This window comes from Hyperolius riggenbachi, chromosome 11 (assembly GCF_040937935.1).
Source record: "Hyperolius riggenbachi isolate aHypRig1 chromosome 11, aHypRig1.pri, whole genome shotgun sequence".
Classification (NCBI taxonomy): domain Eukaryota; kingdom Metazoa; phylum Chordata; class Amphibia; order Anura; family Hyperoliidae; genus Hyperolius; species Hyperolius riggenbachi.
In genome coordinates this window covers 39,656,679-39,684,032 of record NC_090656.1, presented here as the reverse complement: position 1 = coordinate 39,684,032, position 27,354 = coordinate 39,656,679, and the positions used below count along the sequence as shown (strand labels likewise).

The window sequence follows — 27,354 nt, the reverse complement described above, 5'->3', positions numbered from 1 at the left end:
GCTTTTTTGGCAGTTGGAAACAGCCGTAAACCGCTATTTCCCACAATGCAGCAAGGTTCACAGACCGGAAACTGCCAAGAGTACGTACTCAGAATTTCTTTGTAGGAGGAGTTTCACCACAATATCAGCCATACAGCGCCCCCTGATGGTCTGTTTGTGAAAAGGAATGGATTTCTCATGCAAAAGGGGGTATCAGCTACTGATTGGGATAAAGTTCAATTCTTGGTCAGAGTTTCTCTTTAAGATCTAAGTTTCCTTGCATGTCACCAATTCTCATATCCCTACTTGTGTTATTGGCTTACTGCTTTTACTACAAGCTGGCACAGAGGTCAGAGTATTAGGCAATTTTGGATTGAACATAAATATGTTAATATAATCCATACCCCCTATTTAGATATTGAGAAAAGGTGTGGCATGCTCTCCTTTTGCATAATTGATCACGTGACCAGTGGGGTAACTGAAAATAACCACCTCCTTCCAGTCACGCTCCCTAACCCATCCTCCTGTGGTGCCCTACGCAACAGGGGGTTTATCTGCCATAGGTCAATAATAAGAGTGGTGCCATGACAACACCCTCCCCCTTTTAATTGTGGGGACAAAAATACACCACCACCAGGAGGAAGGGGGAACCTGTAGAATTGAAAAGGTAGGGTAAGAACTGCCCCCCCCCCCCCAGTTATTTCATCTCTGCATATGACGGAGAGGCAAGCCCTCTGTACTATGAGCTGCACTGCACAGAATGCCCCCTTATCTGCAGGACTGAATCCAATAAGGATCTACAATACTTTTATTAAATATCTTCACATTTATGGTTTTGCTGCACAGGATTGTCAATTTCCAACAGATTTTCTCTTAAAAAAAAACCAACAACTCAGGACACCTGTTTCCACGGTTACACAAACCCCCCAAAAATCCCCGGCAAGAAAACCTCATAAGAAAAGCCTCAGCTAAGCATTAGTAAACAGAGGAGCGGTCATTTTCTTCAGTAATTAGTAAAAATCAGGAGTGTTATTAAGCTTCATAAGTGAATTCTCAGCGCACACTTAACATCCTATTAAGAACCATGAGAATGGAACACAGTTCCCTCCATGCAAGCTCCATACACTAACGCTCTCCTCTGCTCCTCTCTCCAGGCCGGGGAAGGAGATGGCGGCTCCATACACTAATGCTCTTCTCTGCTCCTCTCTCCAGGCCGGGGAAGGAGATGGAGGCTCCATACATTGCAACGCTCTTCTCTGCTTCTCTCTTCGAGCCGGGAAAAGAGAAGGAGGCTCCATACACCGTAACGCTCTTCTCTGCTCCGCTCCCCAGGCCGGGGAAGGAGATGAAGGCTCCATACACTAACACTCTTCTCTGCTCCTCTCTCTGGGCCAGGGAAGGAGAAGGAGGCTCCATACACCATAACGCTCTTCTCTGCTCTGCTCTCCAGGCCGGGGAAGGAGATGAAGGCTCCATACACTAATGCTCTTCTCTGCTCCTCTCTCTGGACCGGGGAAGGAGATGGAGACTCCATACACCGTAACGATCTTCTCTGCTCCTCTCTCCAGGCCGGGGAAGGAGGCTCCATACACTAACACTCTTCTCTGCTCCTCTCTCTCTGGGCCAGGGAAGGAGATGGAGGCTCCATACACTAACGCTCTTCTCTGCTTCTCTCTTCGAGCCAGGGAAGGAGGAAGCCCCATACACTGTAACGCTCTTCTCTGCTCCTCTCTCCAGGACGGGGACGGAGGTGGCGGCTCTATACACTGTAAGGCTCTTCTCTGCTCCTCTCTCCGGGGTGGGGAAGGTTATCGAGGCTCCATACACTAACGCTCTTCTCTGCTCCTCTCTCCGGGCTGGGGAAGGAGATGGAGGCTCCATACACTAACGCTCTTCTCTGCTCCTCTCTCCGGGCTGGGGAAGGAGATGGAGGCTCCATACACTAACGCTCTTCTCAGTTCCTCTCTCCAGGCCGGGGACGGAGATGGAGGCTCCATACACTGTAACGCTCTTCTCAGCTCCTCTCTCCGGGCTGGGGAAGGAGATGGAGGCTCCATACACTGTAACGCTCTTCTCAGCTCCTCTCTCCGGGGTGGGGAAGGTTATCGAGGCTCCATACACTATAGCGCACATCTCTGCTCCTCTCTCTGCACCTTCGCCGCCTCCTGGAGCAGCTGGACAGTTCTGAGCATCCATGCAAGCCAGACACAGTCCTCGGAGGAGCTTGGCGTGTTTGTTCCACACGCTGGAAAGGTCAGTGAAGCTCTTGATGACCAGCCCCAGTGGCTCAGAGCACGTACCTGGCAGAGCCGTCACATTCCACTTACAAGACAGGTATAAATCTCCAGCTTAGCTGACCGCTGCTCTCCGCAGGCCTGCAGCCCTCTCTTTGCTTTTAATCTTCACTGAGAATAAATAAAAAATATAGTTCCATTGTCTCGAAACTGTCACGCCGGCTACATGTCCGCATCTATAACCTTTACACAGACAAGATGAAGGGCTTCTGACACATTTACAACACAATGCAATGAGCTGGGAAAGGGATGATGAAAGGGGTGGCGGTAGGTTGTATAACCTTGAGAAATCTTTTGCTTTGGGCTTCTCTATTTACTCTATAGACTCAAATATACGTATAACCCAAACCCCTCATTCCTACCCAATAAAAATGGTAAGCATGAGTGGACTATACAGTGGAGGGCCTTTATGTTCCATGCTGGTCATGCTGCTATTCTGGCTGGTAATACAGAGCAGGCATATGGTGCATGTTGGGGGCATAGCTACCTTTCCCCATTCCCTGCAGGTATCCCTTGCTTCTTTTAGTCACTTCTCCTTGTAGCACCAATAAAGCTCTGAACTATTTAGGCCTCCACGTGACACATGACATCTCAAGCTGCCTGCGGCATGTTAGCAGCTTTCAAGGTTCATGTAAGAGGAAAAAAAAGGAGACACAAGGACCCCGGGAAACCAGTATGTTGTAGTATGGCAACATAAGATATTAGTACATAAAATGGGAGTTGCTAGTCCAGCAACCACTCTCTGCCGTGTTGGGAAAGACCGTCCTCACTGGGCCTTGTGGTGAACGCGTAGCTTGCAGCTCCCAAAAAAATGATTATAAAGATTTATGAATCATAAATCGACAATAAAACCCTGATGAGTGGCTAGCTAACAAAACTCTAAGGAGGGAGGCTTCCAACAGCAAAGTCATCGGGAGTCGTTTTAAAGAAAGAAGCCAGATACTTACCTAAGGAGAAGGAAGGCTCTGGATCCTATAGATCAGAGCTCCCCAACCCTGTCCTTAAGGCCCACCAACAGTACATGTTTTGCAGGAAACCACTAACATACACAGGTGGTGTATGTTAGTGGTTTCCTGATTAACTACCTCTGTGGATTTCCACAAAACATGCACCGTTGGTGGGCCTTGAGGACAGTATGGGAAGTATAGCTAGTATAGTGCCCCAGTATGGGTAGTATAGTGCCCCAGTATAGTGCCCCAGTATGGGTAGTATAGCGCCCCAGTATAGCTAGTATAGTGCCCCAGTATGGGTAGTATAGTGCCCCAGTATAGTGCCCCAGTATGGGTAGTATAGCGCCCCAGTATAGCTAGTATAGTGCCCCAGTATGGGTAGTATTGTGCCCCAGTAAAGCTAGTATAGTGCCCCAGTATGGGGCCAGAGGCCAGACCCGCGGACCACCAGCAAAGTGAAGGAAAATAACAAGCATGGAGGAGAGGGCAATATAAGAGAGGAAGCGGGCGACAGCTAAGGTAACACCAGCGGCGGCCCTTGGAGGGGGGATGGAGGTGGGGGCAATGGCCCACAGATCGTCAGTGGGCTGCGGACTGGGGGTTGGGGATCCCTGCTCTATAGGATCCCAGAGCCTTTCCTCTCCTAAGGTAAGTATCTGGCTTTTTTTTTTAACTGACTCCCAATGACTTTAGATACAAAAAACAACAACAACAACAAAAAAAGAAAACAGTGTCTGAAGCTAATTTCAGTGGTAAATAAGGGACGATAGGTCAGCGTACCTTAATGGAGAAGACTCAATATTAGTAGAAAAGACTTTATTTAGCATTAACACAACGTGTTTCACAACTAATCACAGCTTCATCAGGTCAATAGAGTGCCTGCTATGCCAATGCAGTTGCTCTGTCAGCTCAGCTGCTAAATAAAGTCTTTTACTACCAATATTGAGTAATCTCCATTAAGGTAGGCCGCCGCCCTTTTGTTACTTTTTTACCACTAAATATTAGCTTCATGTACTGTTTTGCTTCCGTTGTATTGGGCACCTCCCTTAGAGTTTTGAATACACCATGAGGACCCATTCACACTAGAAGCGCTTTTCTGAGCATTTTGCGATTGGTTAGCTGTTTTTAAAATCTATTTTCGCATACGTGACCGCGTCGATTTTTCAGCGATTTTTACCGTGATTTTAATGAAAGTGAATAGGAGCGATTTTAAAAACCGCTAATCAATATGTCTCAGACCAGCTCATCTCTCTGGGGACCGTTGTAGTACTCCCTATGCTGGCTAGTATTTGCAAACAGGCACGGTTATTGGCCTGAGGAAGCGGGCTTAGACCTGTGAAACGCGTTGCCTGTGCTTATGAAACATTTCTTTGTTTATGCAAAGACCTCTTCATTGAGGTAAGCTACCTCACTTTTTCACTTTTCCAAAATTTCTGCTCAATTACCCCCCAACGTATCCCGTTGGAGGGGTTTAGACAGACCACATATGGTCTCTACCATAGTGATGACCTGTCACTTTTACCAAGGAGAGCGACCACACCCAGGTCCGGTTGGGGCCACCTTGAGTGGAGTCGGGTTCATTGTCTCCACCTGCTTCCTGTGGTCGGTTGCCCCTCTGCAACCCGCTTCTGTGAGTAGTATTTATATTTCATTTATTGACTCAATTGAGACAGACATACCACAATATTGGGCTCCCGTTCTTTTGTCCCGTGTCTTTCACCAGTGTGAGATGTTGAAGGGGCATTGGAAGCTGCTGTACACATGCTAGATTATTGCCAGAGGTGGTTGTTATCGCCCCCCCCCGGGCCAAATTGTATCTAGTGTGAGAGCAAGGCTTTAGGCTCGTTACACACCAAAAGCGTGCAGGAGAACGGCTCCTGCACGCGTTGCGGCGTGTCGTCGGGAAACTCCGGTGCGACGCTGAGTAGCGGCGGTGGTAGTTAATTACCCCGAAGGGGAAACGGCGATTCCCGACGATAAAATGCGCCGGGACGCGTCGTACCGCAACGTATTGAAACGCAGCGTCGGGTGTGAAAGGTAAAAGGAAAGTCTATGGACTTTCCTTTTACCTTTGTTAACGCAAAGTATAGACTTTACGTTAAAACGCCAGAAGTGGGCTCTGGTGTGAAAGAGCCCTTAGCGTTCAATCCAATAAACCTACTTGGCATTTTTCTCTAACAATCATACGCAAAATGATTAGTATCCCTTTAGGAAGCGGCGTGTCTCAATAGTGGTAATAATGGCAGCTTCAGAAGGAGATCACTGGCAAAAACTCACTGACGTTCTCACCAAATCAAACCGTCTTTGTACTTTAACCTCTCAATATAATTTGCTTATTCCCGGAAATGTCAGAGATGTCAATCTCGCCTACTGGAAGCAGAGCGGTCTCCTGCCGGCAGACGTCGCCCTGTGAGCTGCGCTGTTCTGTCCACAAACGGACGAAAAGCTCCGGAGCTCAATCTGTGAGTATCGTCGTTCTTTATTCAATATATGAAGGCATAATCCATAGCGGAGGCCGACACGTCATTTCCGGCTAGCGTGTCGTCCTTCCGGTGCCTCTGCTGCACACCTGCCCGACACGTTGTGCTACTGGCTCCAGGATAGTCTGCTAAGAAGGCTGTGTTAATAAAACAAATGCTGCCTAAAGTGACACTGCAGTGAAAAAACACAACTTGTGATATAATGAATTGTATGTGTAGTATGGTTAATTAATAGAACATTTGTAGCAAAGAAAATAGTCTCGTACTTATATTTTTAGTTATATAGCTTTTTTTTATTATTACACTGCATCATTCTCTTATATTTACAGTTTACGAACTACAGTCAGCATTTTTAATGATTTCACAGAGCAGAGCTAATGACCTTTTCAAACTTCCTCTGTAGTAAAGCCTTACACAAACAATATACAAAGAGAGACAGTTGAGATAAAAGCTTCAGAAGACAGAGCTCTCTGCGACTATGCAAGTCACAGAGCACAGAGCAGCTCTTCTGCATAGATAAGTGAAGTTTCTTAACTCTTCCTGTACTGGAAACTACATGAGACTCATATCGGTGCTGCTAATGTTGTATTTCTTAGCTGTACTACACACACAAATCATATCATAAGTTTATTTTCACTTCAGATTCTCTTTAAACTCCTTAGCGGTATGCCCAATACTGTGCCGGGCATGCCGCTGCAGAGGTTTATCTGCCGATCGGGACCCGCCAGAATTGAAAGATTTGATTAATTGTGACCATTAGATACTAGCTAACACTACGCTAGCTAGTATTTTCTGCCAGCACCCCCCAATTGGCCGCTAGATACATTAGCACGCCGGGATCCAGCGATCGAGCAGCCTCCCGCTAAGCTCCGGTCCTCACTATGGGGAGGATCGGGACTGCACATGACGTTGGTGACGTCAAGGTATCATGACGTTATGTATGGTCCTCCCCATTGTGAAGACTGGAGCTGAGCGGGGAGGCTGCACTTATTGCGGGATCCAGGCAGGGTAATGTATCCAGTAGACAATTGGGGGGATCCGGGGGGGGGGGGGGGGGGGGTCCGGAGGTGCCGGCAGACAATACTAGCTAGCTTAGCGCTAGCTAGTAGGTCATGGACACATTTTAACTAATACATTAGAGTGGGGGTGGGGGGGGGGGGGAGAGAGGGACTGATAATGCAAAACCTCCTGAGCGGCGTAACGCTCAGGAGGCCAAATGCCTTAACACAGCCTGCCTACAGCAGAGAAGGAGAAGGCCCGGAAAGTGTGACTGGTTCACCTTGTTGGGAATGTGTCTATTAAAGTGGATCCGAGATGAACTTTTACTCCTTGCATAATTGTGTTCCTTACATATAGTTTATAGGGCATTCCTCAAGCCAAATACTTGTTTTGTTTTGTTTTAATACTCTAATTCCCTATAAACTAAACAAGCCACACCCACAGCTTCTCCAGAGTGCCTTGGCGCTTGCAAGGGATTGTGGGATTTCAGTCTGGGCAGGTGAAAAAGGTGTTACTAGCTATAGATTTCAGAGGCAGAGTTTTCACAATCTGAGAGCTGCAGTGCAGATACAGATCAGTTGCCTGTGTAATGGAGGAGATAAGAGTGGAGTTTTCACAGAATATGCAGATTAGCATGCCTAGATACAGATAAGCTTGCCTGTGTGTGTAATTGTGTAATAGTGACAAGCAGAAAACATGTCTGCTCCCATTGTATCACAGGAAAAAATATTAATATACTGTTGAAGCGGTTTGAAGATAGATTTGCTGTGTAAACTATCTAAACTTTAGATAAGATATATAGACAAGCCACTTGTTATGTTTAGTTTTTCATCTCGGATCCGCTTTAAGATTAGCAGCTGAAAATGCCGACTTTATGGAAAAACATAGGGCCCTTTCCTCTGAGCCAGTGGCTGATAAAACACACACCCCTAACCCCCCCCCCCCCCTTCACTAACACACACACACTCCATCTGGCCACATAGCAGAGTAGTGCAGCAGAGCAGTGTAATATTTACCTGCTCCAGCAATGGGTTGTGTCTCTTCCCATCTTCCTGGCAGTCGCATGCTCAGTGCTTTCATACCTCCTCCCCCTCCCAGTCACAAGACATGATGTCTCAGGAACCAGAGGTATACAGCATAGAGCGTATGACTCTCAGGAAGGTCAGAGAAGCCCTGGAGCAGCACCTGAGGAGGTAAATATTAAACTAGCTTTTAATATTCAATGGCTTTACAAAAGCAATTTTGCAGGGCTTTGAGTCTGATTTTAACCACTTCAGCCTACAGCGTCGACAATCTTAAAGAGTAATGGCCCGTACTCACGGGCTGCAGAAGTGGCCTGTCGCCAGCACACGTGAGCGTGTGGGCGACAGGCCGGCGACAGCTCCTCGCCAGGTCCCTCTGCGTACACACGCGGAAGAGGGACCAGCGGCGAGACGGAAGCTGTCGCCGACGTTCCTCCTCCCCCCGCCGGAAGCTCCATTTACCACAATGGAGGTTGCTGTCGCTAGTCCGCGTACTCACGCGGACTAGCGACAGTTGCGGGGGAGGTGTGGCGGCGACTGTCGCCATGCGATTGAAACTTTGGCGACATGAGCGACGGGCGACAGTTCGGGGTGCGCGCGCGCGTGACGGCCCATACTCACGGGCGACCTGTCGCCGCAACACGCGCGCGCCGCGTGTTGAGGCGACAAAAGTCCCTCGTGAGTATGGGCCATAACTGTCAGGCTGCAGAAGCTAATTTAAACCTCTATTCTCCTGTGTTAAACAGTTTAGAAGGAAGCCATAAAGCAATTAGTGAAGATAAAAATCTCAGTTACCTTTGATGTGTGCTTATCAGAAAGTCTGTTATAGAACCATAAGGACGCAAGCCGCATACTAAACTGCAAAGCATTCTGGGGCCCTCCCCTCGGCTGCTAATGAGACGGTACAGGAGCTTCTAATCAGTCCAGCGCGTAGCACTGATAAATATCCGGGCAGAGTACACTGCAGGAGTCAGCTATTGTTCCTAGCCACATGGCTCATTAATATTCACTGCACACTGTGTTGTTCAAGTAGGAGCTTATCTGTGATCAGGAAGCAGGCAGGACATGAGGACACATTTGACAGAAAAACATGGAGCCTGCCATGAGCTGTCAGGAGCATCTATCTCTGCATATACTATATACAAATTCTGTGAAATCCAAACGTGGACAGTGAAATGCATATGTAATGTAAGTACAGCCAATCTTTAGCTACTGATATATGTGTTTATTTTCTCTGAGACCTTATACCTAACAGCTCCTCTTTAAGCATCCGAGCAATGTTCACCTCCCATTCATTCGCCAATAACTTTATCGTTACTTATCACAATTAATTGATCTATATCTTGTTTTTTCCGCCACTAATTAGGCTTTCTTTGGGTAGTACATTTTGCTAAGAGCCACTTTACTGTAAATGCATTTTAACAGGAAGATTAAGATAGAAATGGAAAAAAATCATTATTCCTCAGTTTTGGGCCATTATAGTTTAAAATTAATACATGCTACAGTAATTAAAACCCATGCATTTTATGTGCCCATTTGTCCCGCTTATTACACCATTTAAATTACGTCCCTATCACAATTTATGGCGCCGATATTTTATTTAGAAATAAAGGTGCATTTTTTCAATTTGCGTCCATCACTATTTATAAGCTTATAATTTTAAAAAAAATTAATAAGATACTCTCTTGACATGTATATTTAAAAAGTTCAGACCCTTAGGTAACTATTTATGTAGTTTGTTTTTTTTTAATTGTAATTTTTTTTATTTTTTTTTAAATACAAAAATGTATATGGGTAATTTTAGTTTGGGAGGTAAATGGCTAATTTTAGATGTAATATAATGTATTTTTTTTATTTAATTTAGGTATGTGGGTGCAGTTTACTATTTGGCCACAAGATGACCACATTCAAAAAATTCCTAGATGCGAACGATCTCGCACCTAGGAACTATAAGAAGAAGGTGATGTTTCCTGGGGGCAGAAATACCGCGCTCTCTAATGAGAAAGCGTCGGCATTTCTGCCGGAGACTTAGATCGGTGAATGGGAATTATATTCCCATTCACTGATCGGGGGGGCAGCGGGAGGCAGCAAGAGCGCGCGCGGGCGCGCGCCCCACACGGCTGCAGCAGCAGTGCCCATCTGGACGGATAGGCGAAGTGGTTAAAGTTTAAATAAAGTTTAATCCACCTACCGGGTGTCCTGAGGTCCAGAATCTGTCACGTAGCCCCACCCCCACCACAAGAGGTTGTCTGCACTTCTCTAATTGGAGAAAGAGAAGGACCTATGACCTCTTGTGGAAGGGGGCGGGGCTATGTGCCAGAAGACGGCAGAAATGAACCTCGGGAGGCTGGTAGGTATTTCAAATTTTATTCCCACAGGTTAAATGTACACAAACACTGCAAATCAGAAGCATGGTTCAGTTTATTATATAACCCCAGGAAATCACTCCGAAATTCTCTGGGCATCGCTGCATAGAATGACTGCACCATTGCAAAGTGCAGCAGAGATCCACAGTGTGTCCCAGGCCCTATGATAACAGTGCAAGGCACAATAAAGGGGAAATGGCATAATCCTCAGTGATAGTCACAGTCACATCAGTGCTAAAGAGATCGCTTTCTCTGCTGGTCTGTTCATTTTCAAGTTATACATTTTTGTTTTGAACCACTTCGTACCTAGACCTGTTTTCTTCCCATGGATTAGAGCGGTTCTGACATTTTATCTATTCCCCTACAGCAGGGGTAGGGAACCTATGGCTCGGGAGCCAGATGTGGCTCTCTTGATGGCTACATCTGGTTCACATACAAATCAGTAGGGGTTGATTCACTAAGCTGCACTGCTCAAGCAGCACAGCTTAGTGTGACAGCACAAGTAACAATTTCAAAGTAGGCACAGTACTACTGTAACATGCACTACTAACTTACTCGCGCCCCCCCAACACTAACGGCCGCTCCAATTGTCCCACTCTGGATCTTGTCAGGTCCAGTGACTTTGTAGAACAGGATCCCTGCACTTTGATTGGCCCAATAGGCTGCATGTCACTTGACAGGCAGCCTATTGGGCCAAAGTGCGGGGATCTCACCCTACAAAGTGAATCAATTCCCAAGTCAGATAGCTAATTGTACAAGCTGTTAGTCTGTATTTCTCCTGTCTGGCTCTCGGGGGAAATTGCTGATGTTGCTGAAAGCCAAGAGGAGCTGAAGACATGTCTGACACTTCCGCCGCCTGGCGGATCAACTGTATACACATCACCATGGCAACAGAAACGTGAGCCCTACTGTCCCAGTTTGAAACATATTGTATGGCTCTCAAGGAATAACATTTTAAAATGTGACATTTATGGCTCTCTCAGCCTAAAATGTTCCTGACCCCTGCCCCACAGCATAATTTTATTTACTTTAAAGTGGACCTGAACACAGCATTTCCTCTCTGCTTTAAAATACACGCAACAGCATAATAACTTTTTAAGAAAAACATGTCTGTTACAGCTGATACAAATCTTGCAATACACCTGCAGTGTGTCTACTTCCTGCTTTTACAGAAGCTGACATATTAACATCCTGTGTTTACAAATTAGCTGCTCTGCCGTGGCAAAGGAGATTCCTGAGCTGACACAGCCGAAGAGATTGAATTACAGATGTTATTACTCACAGATGAGGGGGGATTAGACAGGGTAAACTCTCTAAATACACACAGGGTGCAATTCTCTAAGTTTTCCTTCTGTTCTGTGCAAGAGTTCAGCTCAACTTTAAAGAAAAAAATGCTTTCTCTGTTACCCATTATTTTAAAATAAAAAGTAAGCATGTAAAGTTATATAGCAGCCTGCAAGGTCCAGTGTGTAGAGTTCTACACCTTATTACCTATAGATAATAACCACTAATAAAATGTGACTACTTATCCCATTTATAATAAAACTGAAATGTTGTTGCGGCTGCAGTATTTAATTTTGTAATGAAGGTATATTTTTCTGCATTATGTCATTTTCTTCTAGTACTGCCATGATAATAAAGACATGTCTAAAAGTAAACAGGGGGGATAAAAGGTGTTTAGAAAGAGTAACAATGCAGGTGTGCAGTCTCAAAAGTGGGCGGGGTTATCCCAACTACAAACTGACAGCATAGAGCTCCTTGGGTGCAGCTGCCTTATTTTAACAGATCATTGAACGCAGAGCTGGAATTGTACTTTTTACTGCCACCCAAGGCCACTGTCAGAAGCTGCCCTCCTTCAGTAAAGATAGCCAGATGACTGCTGTCCCTCCAATATATAGGTAGCCAGATGACCCTTTTCCCTCTGGTATAGGTAACCCGTTGTCCCTTCCCTCCAGTATAGGTATCCTGATGACCCCCCCCCCCCTTTCCTCAAGTATAAAAAGCCATCCTCCTGTTCCACCTCCCTCCAGTATAGGTTTCCAGGTGACCCTTCCCTTCCCCCTAGTATAACCTGCTTCCCCACCTGCCCTTGATCCTGTGGTGCCCTAGGCCATGGCCTAAGCCCTGATTGAACTGAAAGGTACATGGTCCTACCTGCCGCAGATACAGGTGTATGAAGTGTGTCGCATCCCTCCGCGAGCGTAGCAGTAGTGCAGGAAGACACTGGAAAAGAAAAACACAGCTGGTTATACCTCTAGGAATAAATACAATAAAAATGTACACCCCTCAATAAAAGCAATCAAGAAGCAACAGTGTGGTTTACTTTAAAGCAGGATTAAAATCTGTTATGCTAGTCATTTTATCAAGTTAGTTTTAAGCACACCTGAAGTGACATGTGACATAATAAGATATATATAGTGCTAGCCCTACTAAGACATTGTCTATAGTCTCTTTCTGTTTTCCAGTACAGCAAATGTTAAACTGGAGTTATGAGTTGCAAATGAGGTTGTCATGCAGCTTGTCTTATTTAATCTGGTTTCCTGAAAACCAAATAGAAGCCAGTCGTAAGAATGGAACCCTTAAACTGAACATAAAATAGGAGACTCAGTTCTGTGTTATATTTACCTTAAAGAGACTCCGTAACAAAAAATTCATCCGGTTTTCTTCCATCCTACAAGTTCCAAAATCTATTCTAATGTGCTCTGGCTTACTGCAGCACGTTATACTATCACCATCTCTGTAATAAATCAACTTATCTCTCTCTTGTCAGACTTGTCAGGCCTGTGTCTGGAAGGCTGCCAAGTTCTTCAGTGTTGTGGTTCTGTGATGCATCTCCCCCCTCCAGGCCTCTCTCTGCACACTGCTTGTGTGTTATTTAGATTAGTACAGCTTCTCTCTGCTCTATTATCTTTTACAAGCTGGATAAATCCTCCTCTGAGCTGGTTGGGCTTTCACATACTGAGGAATTACATACAGGCAGAGCTGTCTGCACTCTGCAGGAAGAAACAGCCTGACACTTCAGTGGAAGATAGCTGCAGGGGGAAAGAAACACACAAATGATCTCTTGAGATTAAAAAGGAAGGCTGTATACAGCCTGCTTGTGTATGGATGTATTTTCTATGTGTGGACATACTGTACATCAACCTACTTCCTGTTTTGGTGGCCATTTTGTTTGTTTATAAACAAACTTTTTAAAACTGTTTTTAACCACTTTTAATGCGGCGGGGAGCGGCGAAATTGTGACAGAGGGTAATAGGAGATGTCCCCTAACGCACTGGTATGTTTACTTTTGTGCGATTTTAACAATACAGATTCTCTTTAAGGCCACTTTTACACATGCCTTGCAAGTGTGCATTGCGTTACCCTTTTTTACAGCAGGGTAATACAACAATAATGGTAATAAGGTAATGGGGCCCAGGATAATCACCGCGACACGTTGTGCCAGAAGTGCTCAAATGGCGCAGAGCCTCCGCAAAGTCAAAATCGTACAACCATCGGACTTCCGTGGCGACACAGAGGAAGTAATGAAAGTCAATGGGCGACAGACATTTTAAATACATTGGCACTGGTGGTGCGGCAGGCACGCACAGAAGAACGCAAATATGGTGGGGAATCCCAGTGACGCACTTCCTGTCCAGCAGGGAGTACATCACTGGGGGAGGGGTGGCAGGTGCTCTGCATATGACCCTGTCAAAGCACTCTGCCGCTGGGTCATATGAATTACATTCTGTGCATTGGCCAGGTGTAAAACTGGCCTAAAAGACACATACAATTATTCATCTCATAAGTTTAGTTTCACTTCAGGTTTGCTATAAGATAATCAGCCGACTGAGAAAAGTGCCTGTAACATTTTCTTTAAATAACTAGTGACACCCATGCTAACCTAGAAATAAAAACCACATATAGAAGTAGATAAATATTCTACTTGAGTAACATATGCATTGCACTGTCCACATTATGATTCCTGTGAATTTTATAAAGGAAAAGCAGAGAATCCTATTCTAGACAGTTTCCATCTTGGTTACCTTTGATTGAGCTAATCCTGACATTTCCTCCCTCACTCTTCTTTCTCCTCTTGCTGATTGTGTATTCATTTGCTGCCCTCCTCCCAGAGTCTTCAGGCACTCCCACTGAGGTCTATACTAGTAAGTGCACTGTCTTATGTCATTAGAAGGAGGGGGGGAGGGGGAGGATAAAAGGGAAGATGAGGCATAGATTATAGATAAAAAGACCCATTGGCATGCAACTGTTTTGCCAGCCGATGGCAATGGCAATTAAAGGGCCAGTGCTCCTAAAGTATGTGATAACTCCAAACCATAACAGCAGAACTTTTTTTTTTTTAAGTTTTGAAGGTAGGATTAGCATCTTTATCACTTAACTAGTAGACCCAAGCCTGTTTAAAAACGAGCTCTAGGTCTTTTTTCTACCGCCGCTGCCAGTGCGCATTCGCGCGCGCGTGTACCTGCCCACCTCCCTCCCTGGTCCCGTCCAGTTGTCCGTACTGCGCACATGAGCAGTAGCAGATAACAGGGATACAGGGAAAGCTGGACGCAGTGACACAGGAAGTTTATTACAGAGGATACACTCAGATCAGACCAGTTGCTGTTGAAATTAGATTTTTATGGTGACAATCCCGCTTTAAAGGGACTCCGAGCAGTGCAGAAACTATGGAAAGATGTACATCATTTTAAAGCTCTCTTTCTCCTCTTTCCAATGATATATAAACCGCCACCCTACGCCTTTTAGTTTTCGCTATTTTCGCGATTGAAATTGCCGCGACCGCGATTTCGATCGCGAAAATAGAGAACACTAAAAGGTGTAGGGCAACGATTTAGGTGTCCTCAGAAAGAGGAGAAAGAGAGCTTTAAAATGATATCCATCAAGCCATAGTTATATTGTATTACACAGGGCGACTTTTTGTCAAAGTCAGCAGCTGCATTCAGCAGAATGGAGCTGCTGACACTGGGGAAAGTGTCGTCCTGTGTAATACAATATAACTTTGGCTTGATGGATATCATTTTAAAGCTCTCTTTTTCCTCTTTCTGACGACACCTAAATCGTTGCCCTACACCTTTTAGTTTTCTCTATTTTCGCGATCGAAATCGCGGCCGCGGCAATTTCAATCGCGAAAATAGTGAAAACTAAAAGACGTAGGGTGGTGGTTTATATATCATTGGAAAGAGGAGAAAGAGAGCTTTAAAATGATATGCATCTTTCCATAGTTTCTGCACTGCTCGGAGTCCCTTTAAGGGTGAAAGAAAAAGTTGTCAGAAGTCAGGAACATCATTAGTTTGCAGAGATCAGATCCATTGTGTCAGCCGTTTCCAGCGAGCGATAGTAAATACGCGTGGCATTTAATTACTGTGAGATTACACAGCGTTCTGTCGGAGGCGGCTCCGAACCCCGCATACTCATTTTTCACTGCTAATTTTACTAAACTAAATAGCACTAACTGGCTGCGTTCTGGCTTCTAATCAAAGCTGCGCAGATTTCACGGCGGAGATCCCAGAGGAAAGCGCGCTATTGTCTTATCTTCACGCCAACCAGCAGGCTCCTAACAGGCCGATTCTCCACGCCGGAATCTCCCAGTCATATGAAAGCTAATGGGGTCTCCGCATTAACTCATGTTCAGCCAAGTCCTCTGCTCCAGGACATGAGACGTTACATCTAGTCCCAGACATGGGAAAAGCGTTACATAGGACGAGGATTACATCCAACGCTTTACAGCTGCATATCATGGCTTTCTTCAGATTCTGTAATTATTGTCAAGAACTGCTGTGCTGGATTTTCTGTTAAAGAATACTTAAAGTGACACGATGACATAAACACGTTTGTACAGTGCCAATGCTACATAGAACTAACTGGTGGTCTTTTTTCATGACTGTAAGGCTAAATTCCTACTTGGAGCAGATGCAAAACAGCACAATCAGCGTATCTGCTCAGAAGATGCGCTGCACTCCTCTGCACGCACGTTTCATCTGCCGATCCTCACGTAGAGACCAGCCTAGTGAGACCAGATGCTCTCCGTTCTCATAGGCTTTAATTGCACCTGTACACCAGGGGTTTTGCATTCCATTCTGAAAAAATGTGGCAGGTTGGGACTCTTGAATTTTTGGAGGCTTTACCAATGGTCTTTCATAACCAATGGAGGATTAAGTGAGTCCATTAGAGCCAATTCAGATAGATAGTGCCCCATTCTTCCATCTAAAGCACCATCCATTTATGGCACGTAGCAATCAAAAAGATATATATGTACACATCAGCACTTTTCGATAGTAAGGAAAGGAGTTCCAGATAGCAGATACTGACAGTGTCCATATCTCAAAACTCTCACCATCTTGTCTGCTCATTTTGGCGGTTTTCCCTACCTTTCCCCCCATGTGCTATCTACAGATGTAGTGAATTCCCAGCATTCAGCACACAGCACCTAATGGGATGCAAAGAGTCAATCTTAAACTTTCCATTCTAACAAATCGTTTCAAGGTTAATTGAGCTGGCGGGATGAAGAATCCCTTAAATGATGATTTAATGTTGTCAGAAAGCTCTGCAGGGAGAATTATACCTCTAGCTGGACATCTGCATCGACAGATTTCAAACAGCGTGCGTTCCGAGCGAAGAAGTAATACGGAGAAACGATGAGGAAACGGCGCACCTCCAGAAAAATGAGGGGTGGAATGCACTGACTAGAGACCATCAGCAAAATTAATGACGAAGGTTTGTATGTTGAAAATAGTCCATGATGCCTTTTTCAATGAAAATGAATATGAGCTGGCTTGCGTGCAAATTTAATACAAACTGCATGTATATGTTGGTTTGCATGCAAATTGAATGTGATTTTGATTGGTTTACTTCCATATTGCATATGCCCTGTATTGCTTTGTTTTCAGTTATTCAGTCATGTCCGACTCTTTGCGCCCCCATGGAGCACAGCACATCTGGCCTCCTATCCTCTACGGTCTCTGGAAGCTTGTCCAAGTTCATGTTTGTTGCTTCCATGATTCTACCAAGCCATCCCATTCTCTGCCGTCCCCTCCTCCTCCTTGACCTTTCCCAGCATCAGGGTGTTCTCCAATAAAAGTCCCACTTTCTCATTATGTGTAAAGTATTTCAGCTTCAGCATTGCTCCTCCAAATAACAGACAGAGTTAGTTTCTTTAAGTATTGACTTGTTGGACCTTCTTGCCATCCAAAGGAATCTCAGAAGTCTTCTCCAGCACCATTCACAGGCGTTGATTCTTCGACATTCAGCCTTCCTTATGGCCCAACTCTCTCAGCCACACATTACTACTGGAAAAATCATGGCTTTGACTATACGAACCTTTGTTGACAAGGTGATATTTTTGCTTTTTATTACATTGTCCAAGTATTTCATTGCTTTCCTTCCAATGAGTGAACGTCTTAATTTCATGGCTGCATTCTCCATCTACAATGATCTTTCAGCTCAGGAACAAAGTCTAAAGCTACGTACCCACATCACAGTTTTTAAGCGTATTTTCCGGCGACCATCTTTTTTTTGCACAACGAGCGATCATTTCGACAATGTCATGACGTGGGTATGCAAGCACACTTAAGCAGAAGACGTTTTGTAACACACTGCGATTTCGACCATCACGACAGATCAGATGTTTAAGATCTCAGATGACTCCTACGCAAAGTGCCGCAATGGTTTAAACACTAGTTTGTGCTCGTAACGAGAAGTTGTGTGTTCCCATGGGTAGGATCGGGGAATGCTCTTTCGTCCTTGCTGAGCATATCCCAATCTATCTACCAGTGAGTACGGGCCTTAAATTTACTATTTCATACACAGCTTCGCTTCACCAAATGTTCTAATCCTTAACCCATTAGACCAGGGGTCAGGAACCTTTTTGGCCGAGAGAGCCATAAACGCCACATGGTTTAAAATGTATTTCCGTGAGAGCCATACAATATGTTTTAAACTGGGACAGTGCGCATGCTCAGTAGAGGGCTCACGTCCCTGCTGCCATGGTGATGTGTATACAGTTGATCCTCCAGGCAGCGGAAATGTCAGACACGCCTTCAGCTTCTCTTGGGTTTCAGCAACATCCGCAATTTCCCCCAGAGCCAGACAGGAGGAATGCCGACTAACAGCTTGCACAATTAGCTAGCTGCCTTGGGGATTGAATCAATTTGTAGGACGAGATCCCCGCACTTTGGCCCGTCAAGTGACAGGCAGCCTATTGGGCCAATCAAAGTGTGGGGATCTCTTACTGCAAAGTCACTGGACCTGACAGGGTCCAGGGGGGGGGGGGGGGGGTCTGCAATTAAAGCAGCTGTTCCTTTTTGGGGGAGTGTGAGTAAGTTAGTAGTGCATGCTACAGCAGTAACGTGCCTACTTTGAAAATGTTACTTGCGCTGCCACACTAAGCTGCGCTGCTTGAACAGTGCAGCATAGTGAATCAACCCCTACTGATTTGTCTGTGAGCCAGATGTACCCATCAAAAGAGCCACATCTGGCTCCTGAGCCATAGGTTCCCTACCCCTGCATTAGACTGTAAGGCCTTTGAATGCTGTGCAATGTGTGCACATATCTTTCACCCCTGTGTAAAGTGCGATACTGCTTCCATTTCTTCCCCCTCTATATGCCAGTAGGGAACGGGCCTTGATGCCATGATCTTAGTGTTTTTTTTTTAATATTGAGCCTTAGTTCAACTGTTGCACTGCTATAAGACTAGTATCATCTGCATATCCGAGGTTGTTGATATTTCTTCCAGCAATCCCAACTCCTGTATTGCTATCGCTCCATATTGTCTCCTATTCTGGAATTTAGAATGGCTCATACAATTCTTGCCAGTCAGTTGTTTGTCTTAAAATGGAGTTACAGTCTAGTGAAACATTCAACAAATGCTTCTTTCTGCTAAAATGTGCTCGTCCTTAACTGCAATTAGTGGTAAAATGACAATCAGGAAAGCTGTGGGGCAGTGTTTTGTTGTACTGGTCCCAGCCCTACCACATAGAGTTGGCCATAACCATCCCTGCCATACACTGGACCAACTGGATCAACAGTCCAAAACAGGCTGCCTGCATATGCTAGGTTGATGTGGCTCTGTAAGTTTTATAAGCTTCTAAGCTGAGACAGAAAAAAAGTACAGGACAACAGGTAAAGAGAGTTTAACAAAAAAATACTGCCAAGTCAGTGTGTAAATCTGCAGAATGTCATGTGACATGTCTGCTTACCAGGTCAAGAAGAATGCAGAAAGCTAAAGGCCATGATCACCACCTAACATGCACAACAGTCATAAAGTAGAGTGCCCAGACGTCCCGGATTGCCCGGGACACGTCCCGGATTCGGGGTCCACTGTCCCAGGCTTCATGAGGTCCCGGGAAACGTCCCGCTTTCAGCAGCGGGACGTCACGGCCTCGGGACTCTGGCCACTCTATCCTTATGAACTGGCAGCGAAGTCTATAGACGCCGTGCCAGTTTATTGCCCGCAGCCCCGCTCCAGCCTCGTCTTCCGGTGTCTGTTCCGACACCGGCAGGCGAGCAGGGCTACGGCAAGATGGCTGCCGAAGCCCTGTACTGGAGACCTATTTGTGTCTCCAGTACAGGGCTTCAGGCGCCATCTTGCCGTAGCCCTGTCAGCGCGGGAGAGAAGATCAGCAGCAAGATGGGCCCGGGAGCAGCGCGCCAGAGGCCGGAGACTTCTGCCAGGTGAGTAAATGCTTTATTTTTCTGGTGAAATGTTTGCCAGCATTGCGTTTCTTTTCTGGTGAAATGTTTGCCCGCATTGCGTTTCTTTTCTGGGGAAATGTTTGCCCGCATTGCGTTTCTTTTCTGGGGAAATGTTTGCCCGCATTGCGTTTCTTTTCTGGGGAAATGTTTGCCCGCATTGCGTTAATTTTCTGGTGAAATGTTTGCCCGCATTGCGTTAATTTTCTGGTGAAATGTTTGCCCGCATTGAGTTTCTTTTCTGGTAAAATGTTTACCCGCATTGTGTTTCTTTTCTGGGGAAATGTTTGCCCGCATTGCGTTCATTTTCTGGTGAAATGTTTGCCCGCATTGCAGTAATATTCTGGTGAAATGTTTGCCCGCATTGCAGTAATTTTCTGGTGAAATGTTTGCCCGCATTGCAGTAATTTTCTGGTGAAATGTTTGCCCGCATTGCAGTAATTTTCTGGTGAAATGTTTGCCCGCATTGCGTTTATTTTGTACTGACATGTTTGCCCGCATTGCGTTTTTTTTTGTACTGACATTATGCCCGCATTGCGTTTATTTTGTACTGACATGGTTGCCCGCATTGCGTTTATTTTGTACTGACATGTTGCCCGCATTGCATTTATTTTATACTGACATGTTGCCCGCATTGCGTTTATTTTGTGCTGACATGTTGCCGATTGCGTTTATTTTCTGGTGTCCGGGGTAACTGTTACTGCATTTATTTTTTAATGGTCATAGATGGCTATGTTTGCTGCTTTGTGGTTACGGTATACTATTAGCATCACACAGTTTCTGCACACCCATGATGCAAAGTCTCGTTTGGCCACATCATGGCGTAAACACTGCTTTCTTATGCCTCGCTGTTACATCATTACGTTAGCTCCGCCCATACAATGTCATGGCCACGCCCATTGTCCGCCGCGGCGTAGCGCCCCCCCCCCCCGGACTTCATCGCTGTGCGCTCCTCAGTCCTCCCCACTTTTCGCCCCCCCAACCACTCCCCGCGCCCACCCTCCCTGTCCCAGGTTGGACCAACAAAAATCTGGTCACTCTACATAAAGAAATCAAACACATTGCATTCTCACTTCTTTTTCTTTCTTTTTCTTTTTTATTCAAACGTGCTGAGTATAGAAAGCCAACCAGCTTAGGAAAACCTGACCAAATAAGACAGGCTTCAGCCTTTATACCAGCAATCTAAGCATCAGTGTTTGGCATCTCTATCACTATGGTGATCTCAGAAAGATGTTCAGAAAATTGAGATAAAGTAAGGAGGGAGCAGAGAGGGGAGGGGGTAAGTGGGAAGGGAGAGAGCGGAGAGCAGAAAAGGGAAGGAGTAAAGTGGGGAGGGATTGAGGGAAGGGAAGGAAGTAGAGAGGGAAGGGATCAGAGAGGTAATCTGATCTGAGTTTTGAAGTGTTTCAAAGAGGGATGTGGAAAACTCCAGCCCCCCAGTTCTCTGCAATCATTTGTTACCTATCAGGGTGGAAAAATAGAGGTAGCCAAAGGATAGATCCCCTACACATCAGGGATGTCAAATCGGTCTTTCGAGGGCCGAGGTCTTCACACATTTTTGACACAGCTAAAATGAATTGATGGGTCTGAGTCAGGAAAGGTGTGGTCCATCAGGTAGAACACATTCCTGTCTTTCTCAGTCCATCCTAAACACTGGCATGGATCTGGCCCTCCAGGAGTGCAACACCTGTGCCGTACATTATGTAGTGCAGAACTAAAGATCGGTTTGTTCACAGACACAAAGATTTACGCCTTATTTTTCCCTAAATAGATTTTCTATATTTTTTTCATAGTTTTTAAATAGGAGGCTAGGAGCACCTACTATGGGTGGAATTGTGGATCTGCTGCGAGCACCTGCAGCAAAAGGAAGAGGCCGGACCATACACTTTCCTAGCTGTGTTAGGGGGAACGTGCCATCACATAACCAATTTATGTTGTATAAGTTGGAGTGAAGAATTTTTAGGATCCCAAATAACTCTGAATATTCTCAGCCAGGTTTTTTGTCTCTTTAACATATCCCAACAATGAATAAGTTCCTACCCACAGGGTATTACGGCTGCATTACAACCTCAGCAGCAAGGATTTCTGTCACAAACTGGCTTCTGCTTAGCTCTAGCAAATTTAAATGCAACTATGGACTCTACCAACCACCTGGCAGCCACGTGGCCTCAGTATTGGGCAGCGGCTTGATGAAATCATCACCAAGGCTTTCGGGAGCAGGAGGAAAGGAGAGAGGTGCCCAATGTGAATACAATTAGTTAGAAATAAAATCTGAATAAAGGAGGTGGCTTACTTTAAAGATGACAAGGCAAGGAGTATATGAAAATCTTTTTATCACACTAGGACAATACATTTTGGGGTTCCAGATGTCCACTTGCCAATATTCAGGTATGAGGTGTGATGATAAGTGTCCATCTCCACTACAATAGGAGGCTACAATTTTCACAAGCTCACCAAAATTGGGCAGTTTAAGACTGGAAAATGTTGCCTGGTCTGATGAGTCTCGATAGAGTCAGAATTTGGCATAAAAAGAATGAGAACATAGATCCATCATGCCTTGTTACCACCGTGCAGGTTGGTGGTGGTGGTGTGGGGGGATGTTTACTTGGCACACTTTAGGCCCCTTAGTGCCAATTGGGCATCGCATAAATGCCACGGGTTACCTGAGCATTGTTTCTGACCATGTCCATCCCTTCATGACCACCATGTACCCATCCTCTGATGGCTACTTCCAGCAGGATAATGCACCATGTCACAAAGCCATTTCAAATTGGTTTCTTGAACATGACAATGAGTTCACTGTACTAAAATGGCCCACACAGTCACCAGATCACAACCCACAATAGAGCATCTTTAGGATGTGATGGAATGGGAGCTTCGTGCCCTGGATGTGCAACCCACAAATCTCCATCAACTGCAAGATGCTATCCCATCAATATGGGCCAACATTTCTAAAGAATGCTTTCAGCACCTTGTTGAATCAATGCCACATAGAATTAAGGCAGTTCTGAAGGTGAAAGGGAGTCAAACACTGTATTACTATGGTGTTCCTAATAATCCTTTAGGTGAGTGTATCCCCCCTCTTCCCTTTATTTCCCCCTCCTTCTAAAGACATAAGGCAGTGCACTTCCTAGTATAGACCTCAGTGGGAGTGTCTGAAGACTCTGGGAGGAGTGCGGGTAACGAATATACAATTATCAAGAGGAGAAAAAAAAGAGTGAGGGAGGAAATGATGTCAGGATTAGCTTCATTCAATGGTAACCAAGATGGAATTTGTCTAGAATCGGATTCTCTGCTTTTCCTTTATAAAATTCACAGGAATCATAGCATGGACAGTGCAATACATGTACAATGTGTGTGTGTGTGTGTGTGTGTGTGTGTGTGTGTGTGTGTGTGTGTGTGTGTGTGTGTGTGTGTGTGTGTGTGTGTGTGTGTGTGTGTGTGTGTGTGTGTGTGTGTGTGTGTGTGTGTGTGTGTGTGTGTGTTTACTAGGTTAGCATGAGTCATTTTTTCTTTAATAAACAAAAATATCTATTTTTCACCTGACCACAAGATGTCACATAACCAGGATCAATCACAGAACATGTTCTGAATGTCCTGATAATAGGTTAAGATATAGGAGCTGTAAAATCTGTCATTTAATGATGGACACTGCAGTCCCGACGTGAAGAGTTATCAGTATAATCTATCCCAGGACTGCCAGGCCCACAAGACACATCTACCCAGTGAGATCGCTTGTAGAGACAGTATCATATCATTAATTGAGAAATGTGATTATACTTCCATTCACAGCACAAGCAAGACGGAGACAGGAGCCTTTACAGAAGAGCCGGAGATTAGGAAACGACTGACAGCTCTCAGGAAGGACGCTAATTCTACCCCCGGAGACAAGGCCGCTGAAATCCTGGCCGCAGGCAAAATATAGCCGGATTGTGAAAATCAGCAAGTTCCAGTACAATTAAGCTTTTACATAAAAAAATTAAATAAAACGCTTTCAATATGTTGGAAGAAAGTTTTGTCCATGCAAAATATAAGCAAACTTATAGGACCAATATAATGCAAAATTGTGCATGCATATGTATAAAATGTACATTTGTTACAGAATAAAATGAACTATAATTGTATGTTTTGTCACTTTTACAGTGGGTAGTAAATGTCAGACAGATCCGACAGGTTTTGGACAAATCCGTCTCCTCATGGGGGATTCAAATTGTTTTTTATATTTTTAAAAGCACTGAGTAGAAGTAGCTTAGTCCAACTGCCAAAATAGTGTGAAAACTGGGGGATGCAATTAGCCAAACAGTAAGTCGTTATTAATTGGCAATAGACCAAAGTTCCCGGAGCAAACCCACAACACCACGGGGAGAACATACAAGCTCCATGTAGACCGGGATTGTGTTGGAATTTAAGTGTACTGACCACATTGCTTCTTCAAAATATGAAGAATAGATTTGAAAATTGAATTTTATTGGGAAGCGGAGTAGTGGCATGTAAGAGAGGTCCAGTCCTAGACCGCTAGCACAGCATCCTGCAGACAGCTGTGAGACTAACACATCCCCAATACCCACTGATAGCCTCGGAGAAGCAGGGAGGAGGCTCTTTGGTTACCACCAGGCAACAGCAGCAGACAAGATGATAGAATTTGCCTGAACCGATCCCAAAGATGAAGTCAGCCCCCTCAGCTAGAGAAACGGCATGTGTTGCTGACACTAAAGACGGGCTTGGTAACATCAGCAGTACCAGCTACCTCATCGCCTGAATAAGAAAGCATCAAGCCTGAGTAAATTTAAGGCCTTGTGCACACCGAGCGGTTTTTGAAGCGTTCCGCAAACCACTTCCGCCTGTGAAAACGCTTGGCTAATGTATTTCAATGGGATGGTGCACACCAGAGGTTTGAGGTTGTTAGCAAATTGCAAACGTGGCTCCTGCAGCACTTTTGTGGTTTGCAGAAGTGTTTCTGCCAAAATGTAAAGTATAGGAAAAGCTCAAACTGCTCTGAAAAACGCTAGATCAGAGCGGTTTTCCAGGCGTTTTTGTTACAAAAACTGTTCAGTAACCGCTTCACTGTAACAATATTTGTAATCTGCCACACAAAAACGCTCCCAAAAACGCTAGGCATGTAGAAAACTTCTCTAAACATGCCTAGAATGGCTCAGAAATCTGCTTCAAAAACCTCTAGTGTTTTGAGGAACTGCTAGCGGTTTTGGTGTCCATGTCTATGGACCTCACAATGCATTGAAGGGGAAGTTTGCTCCAGACACTGGCGCTCAGAAATGCACACAAGCCTCATTGCGACCCTGTCCAAGATGGTGCAGTAATAGGTCGCGTGTTCTGGCACTGGGGCCACACGGTCCATAGACATGGAAAAAGATTTTCCAGAGCTCACACTAAAACAAGTAGCTGAGCAAGTTATGGGCGCGATTAGCTCCCTAAAACCAGATCTGACTAGCATACTGGAAGAAGTGAGAATTGATGTGAACCTTATTAGACAAGATCTGACTACACTTTTCTTTTGGGAGAGGACTATGAAAAATCTAGAATGCGATCCTGCAGTACAAACCTTTGTTTAATTTTATTGACACATATGCAAAAAGGTACAAAAATAGACCATACAAACTTTTTGAAAATCTGTGATATCAATCTTCATATTCAACATTAAAATGCATCCAACAGGAAATTTTCATGAGGCTGGCAAAAACAATAATCTGGCTTGACGTGGTACAGAGGTTAGTAGTTGATGCCTGTAGACTGATTGTTTTTTCCCTTGCTTTTGAAAGCTTAATCACCTATACTGCGCAGAAGTACCCAGGTAAACATAGGTGTCCTAACTCTGGCCCTGTAACAGGCATAGTGCAGACATGCAAACACATTCATTGCATCAAACCTATCAATGGATTAGGAGCACACGTCCTAACTTCCTCTCCTGGGAAAGACAGTGCATCTTACCAATCGCACAAGGGAGCTAATGTTATGTGTCCATGTGCACAATGCGCATACACCAGCACTGTCTTTCCCAGGAGAGGAAGTTAGGACGTGTGCTCCTAATCCATTGATAGGTTTGATGCAATGAATGTGTTTGCATGTCTGCACTATGCCTGTTACAGGGCCAGAGTTAGGACACCTATGTTTACCTGGGTACTTCTGCGCAGTATAGGTGATTAAGCATAAGAATGCATTCTTCTGTGAACTAAAACCCTGGCTTTTAATTTAGCTGTAGGGATAACAGTTGTGCCTGGATGAGTGAATCTGTGAATGCAATTGTGTGAACATTTGCATGTGAGTGTGCGAAGGGTTAATAGATTTTTGCTGTTTTCTAGCCACACCCCCTTCAGCACCTCCCTTTCCCTAATAATTTATTTAATGTCCTAACTAGAGGCGATGTGCCTGGATATATGTATGTTTATTCTTATCATTGACCCCTGTGGCTAGGGTCCAATTCGGTGCACTCCCCCTTCCCCTGTATGTTTGTCAGCATGCAGACAGCTTATGCTGGTGTATGCGCATTGTGCACATGGACACATAACATTAGCTCCCTTGTGCGATTGGTAAGATGCACTGTCTTTCCCAGGAGAGGAAGTTAGGACGTGTGCTCCTAATCCATTGATAGGTTTGATGCAATGAATGTGTTTGCATGTCTGCACTATGCCTGTTACAGGGCCAGAGTTAGGACACCTATGTTTACCTGGGTACTTCTGCGCAGTATAGGTGATTAAGCATAAGAATGCATTCTTCTGTGAACTAAAACCCTGGCTTTTAATTTAGCTGTAGGGATAACAGTTGTGCCTGGATGAGTGAATCTGTGAATGCAATTGTGTGAACATTTGCATGTGAGTGTGCGAAGGGTTAATAGATTTTTGCTTTTGAAAGGATATATAATACCCAAGTATATATCATCTAGACAAGATCCGATACAGAACGCAGAATTTCGGATGTAGAGGATATAGTTAACCCCTTGCCAGGTAGCTATACTGCACTAAGCAAGAGAGTAGAGTCTTGGCGCCACAAAGTGGACAATATGGAGAATCAGTCCCACCGTAATAATATTAGAGTGATTGAGCTGCCTAATAGGATCAAGGGAAAGGATCCGGCAGCATCTACTGAAAAGAATTTGTGAGAGAAAACATTTCTCAGGCTTTTGTAGAGGAGAGAGCCCATACAGTGCCTGCTACCCCTCCCCCACCGGGTGGCTTGGGTAGACTCTTCCTTGCTCGACCGCTAAGCCACAAGTATCATGATAACATTCTTCAGATGGCCAGGCAGAAAAGAAGATTACACCGGAGAACGCAAAGATCAGCATTTTTCTGGATTTCTCTGAGGAATTACAAAAAAATGAAAGCAACTTTTATTGAAATAAAGCGACAGCTCAGGGCTAGAGGTCAAGTATTCTATGGCATATCCTGCAGTCCGCAGAGTGGTTGATAATGGGAAAGTTAATCCTCTGCAAGAAGCTGCAGACTGGCTCGCTGACGTATAATGCTGTGGTGAAGTATGATGGTTTGTGCAGAGTTCCTCCTTAAAGTGTTACTTAGGAATTTTCAGCTGTGGAACTCAACCACTTTAGTTACACATATAAGACT

General features: G+C 44.9%; 1 protein-coding gene and 1 long non-coding RNA gene across 2 annotated transcripts in view; one reads left to right on the top strand and one right to left on the bottom strand.

Annotated features, from left to right (window-relative positions):
* PEPD (peptidase D) overlaps positions 1-27,354 on the bottom strand; it is a 419,775-nt gene that overhangs the window by 112,118 nt on the left and 280,303 nt on the right. The window contains exon 10 of the mRNA XM_068260589.1: positions 12,245-12,313. Coding sequence (XP_068116690.1) covers positions 12,245-12,313 — 69 coding nt within the window. The remainder of the gene's footprint in view (positions 1-12,244; positions 12,314-27,354) is intronic.
* Positions 467-23,792, top strand: LOC137538418 (uncharacterized). Its single transcript, XR_011024781.1, has 3 exons — positions 467-646; positions 5,576-5,685; positions 23,570-23,792. It is a non-coding gene; the product is annotated as an uncharacterized lncRNA (long non-coding RNA).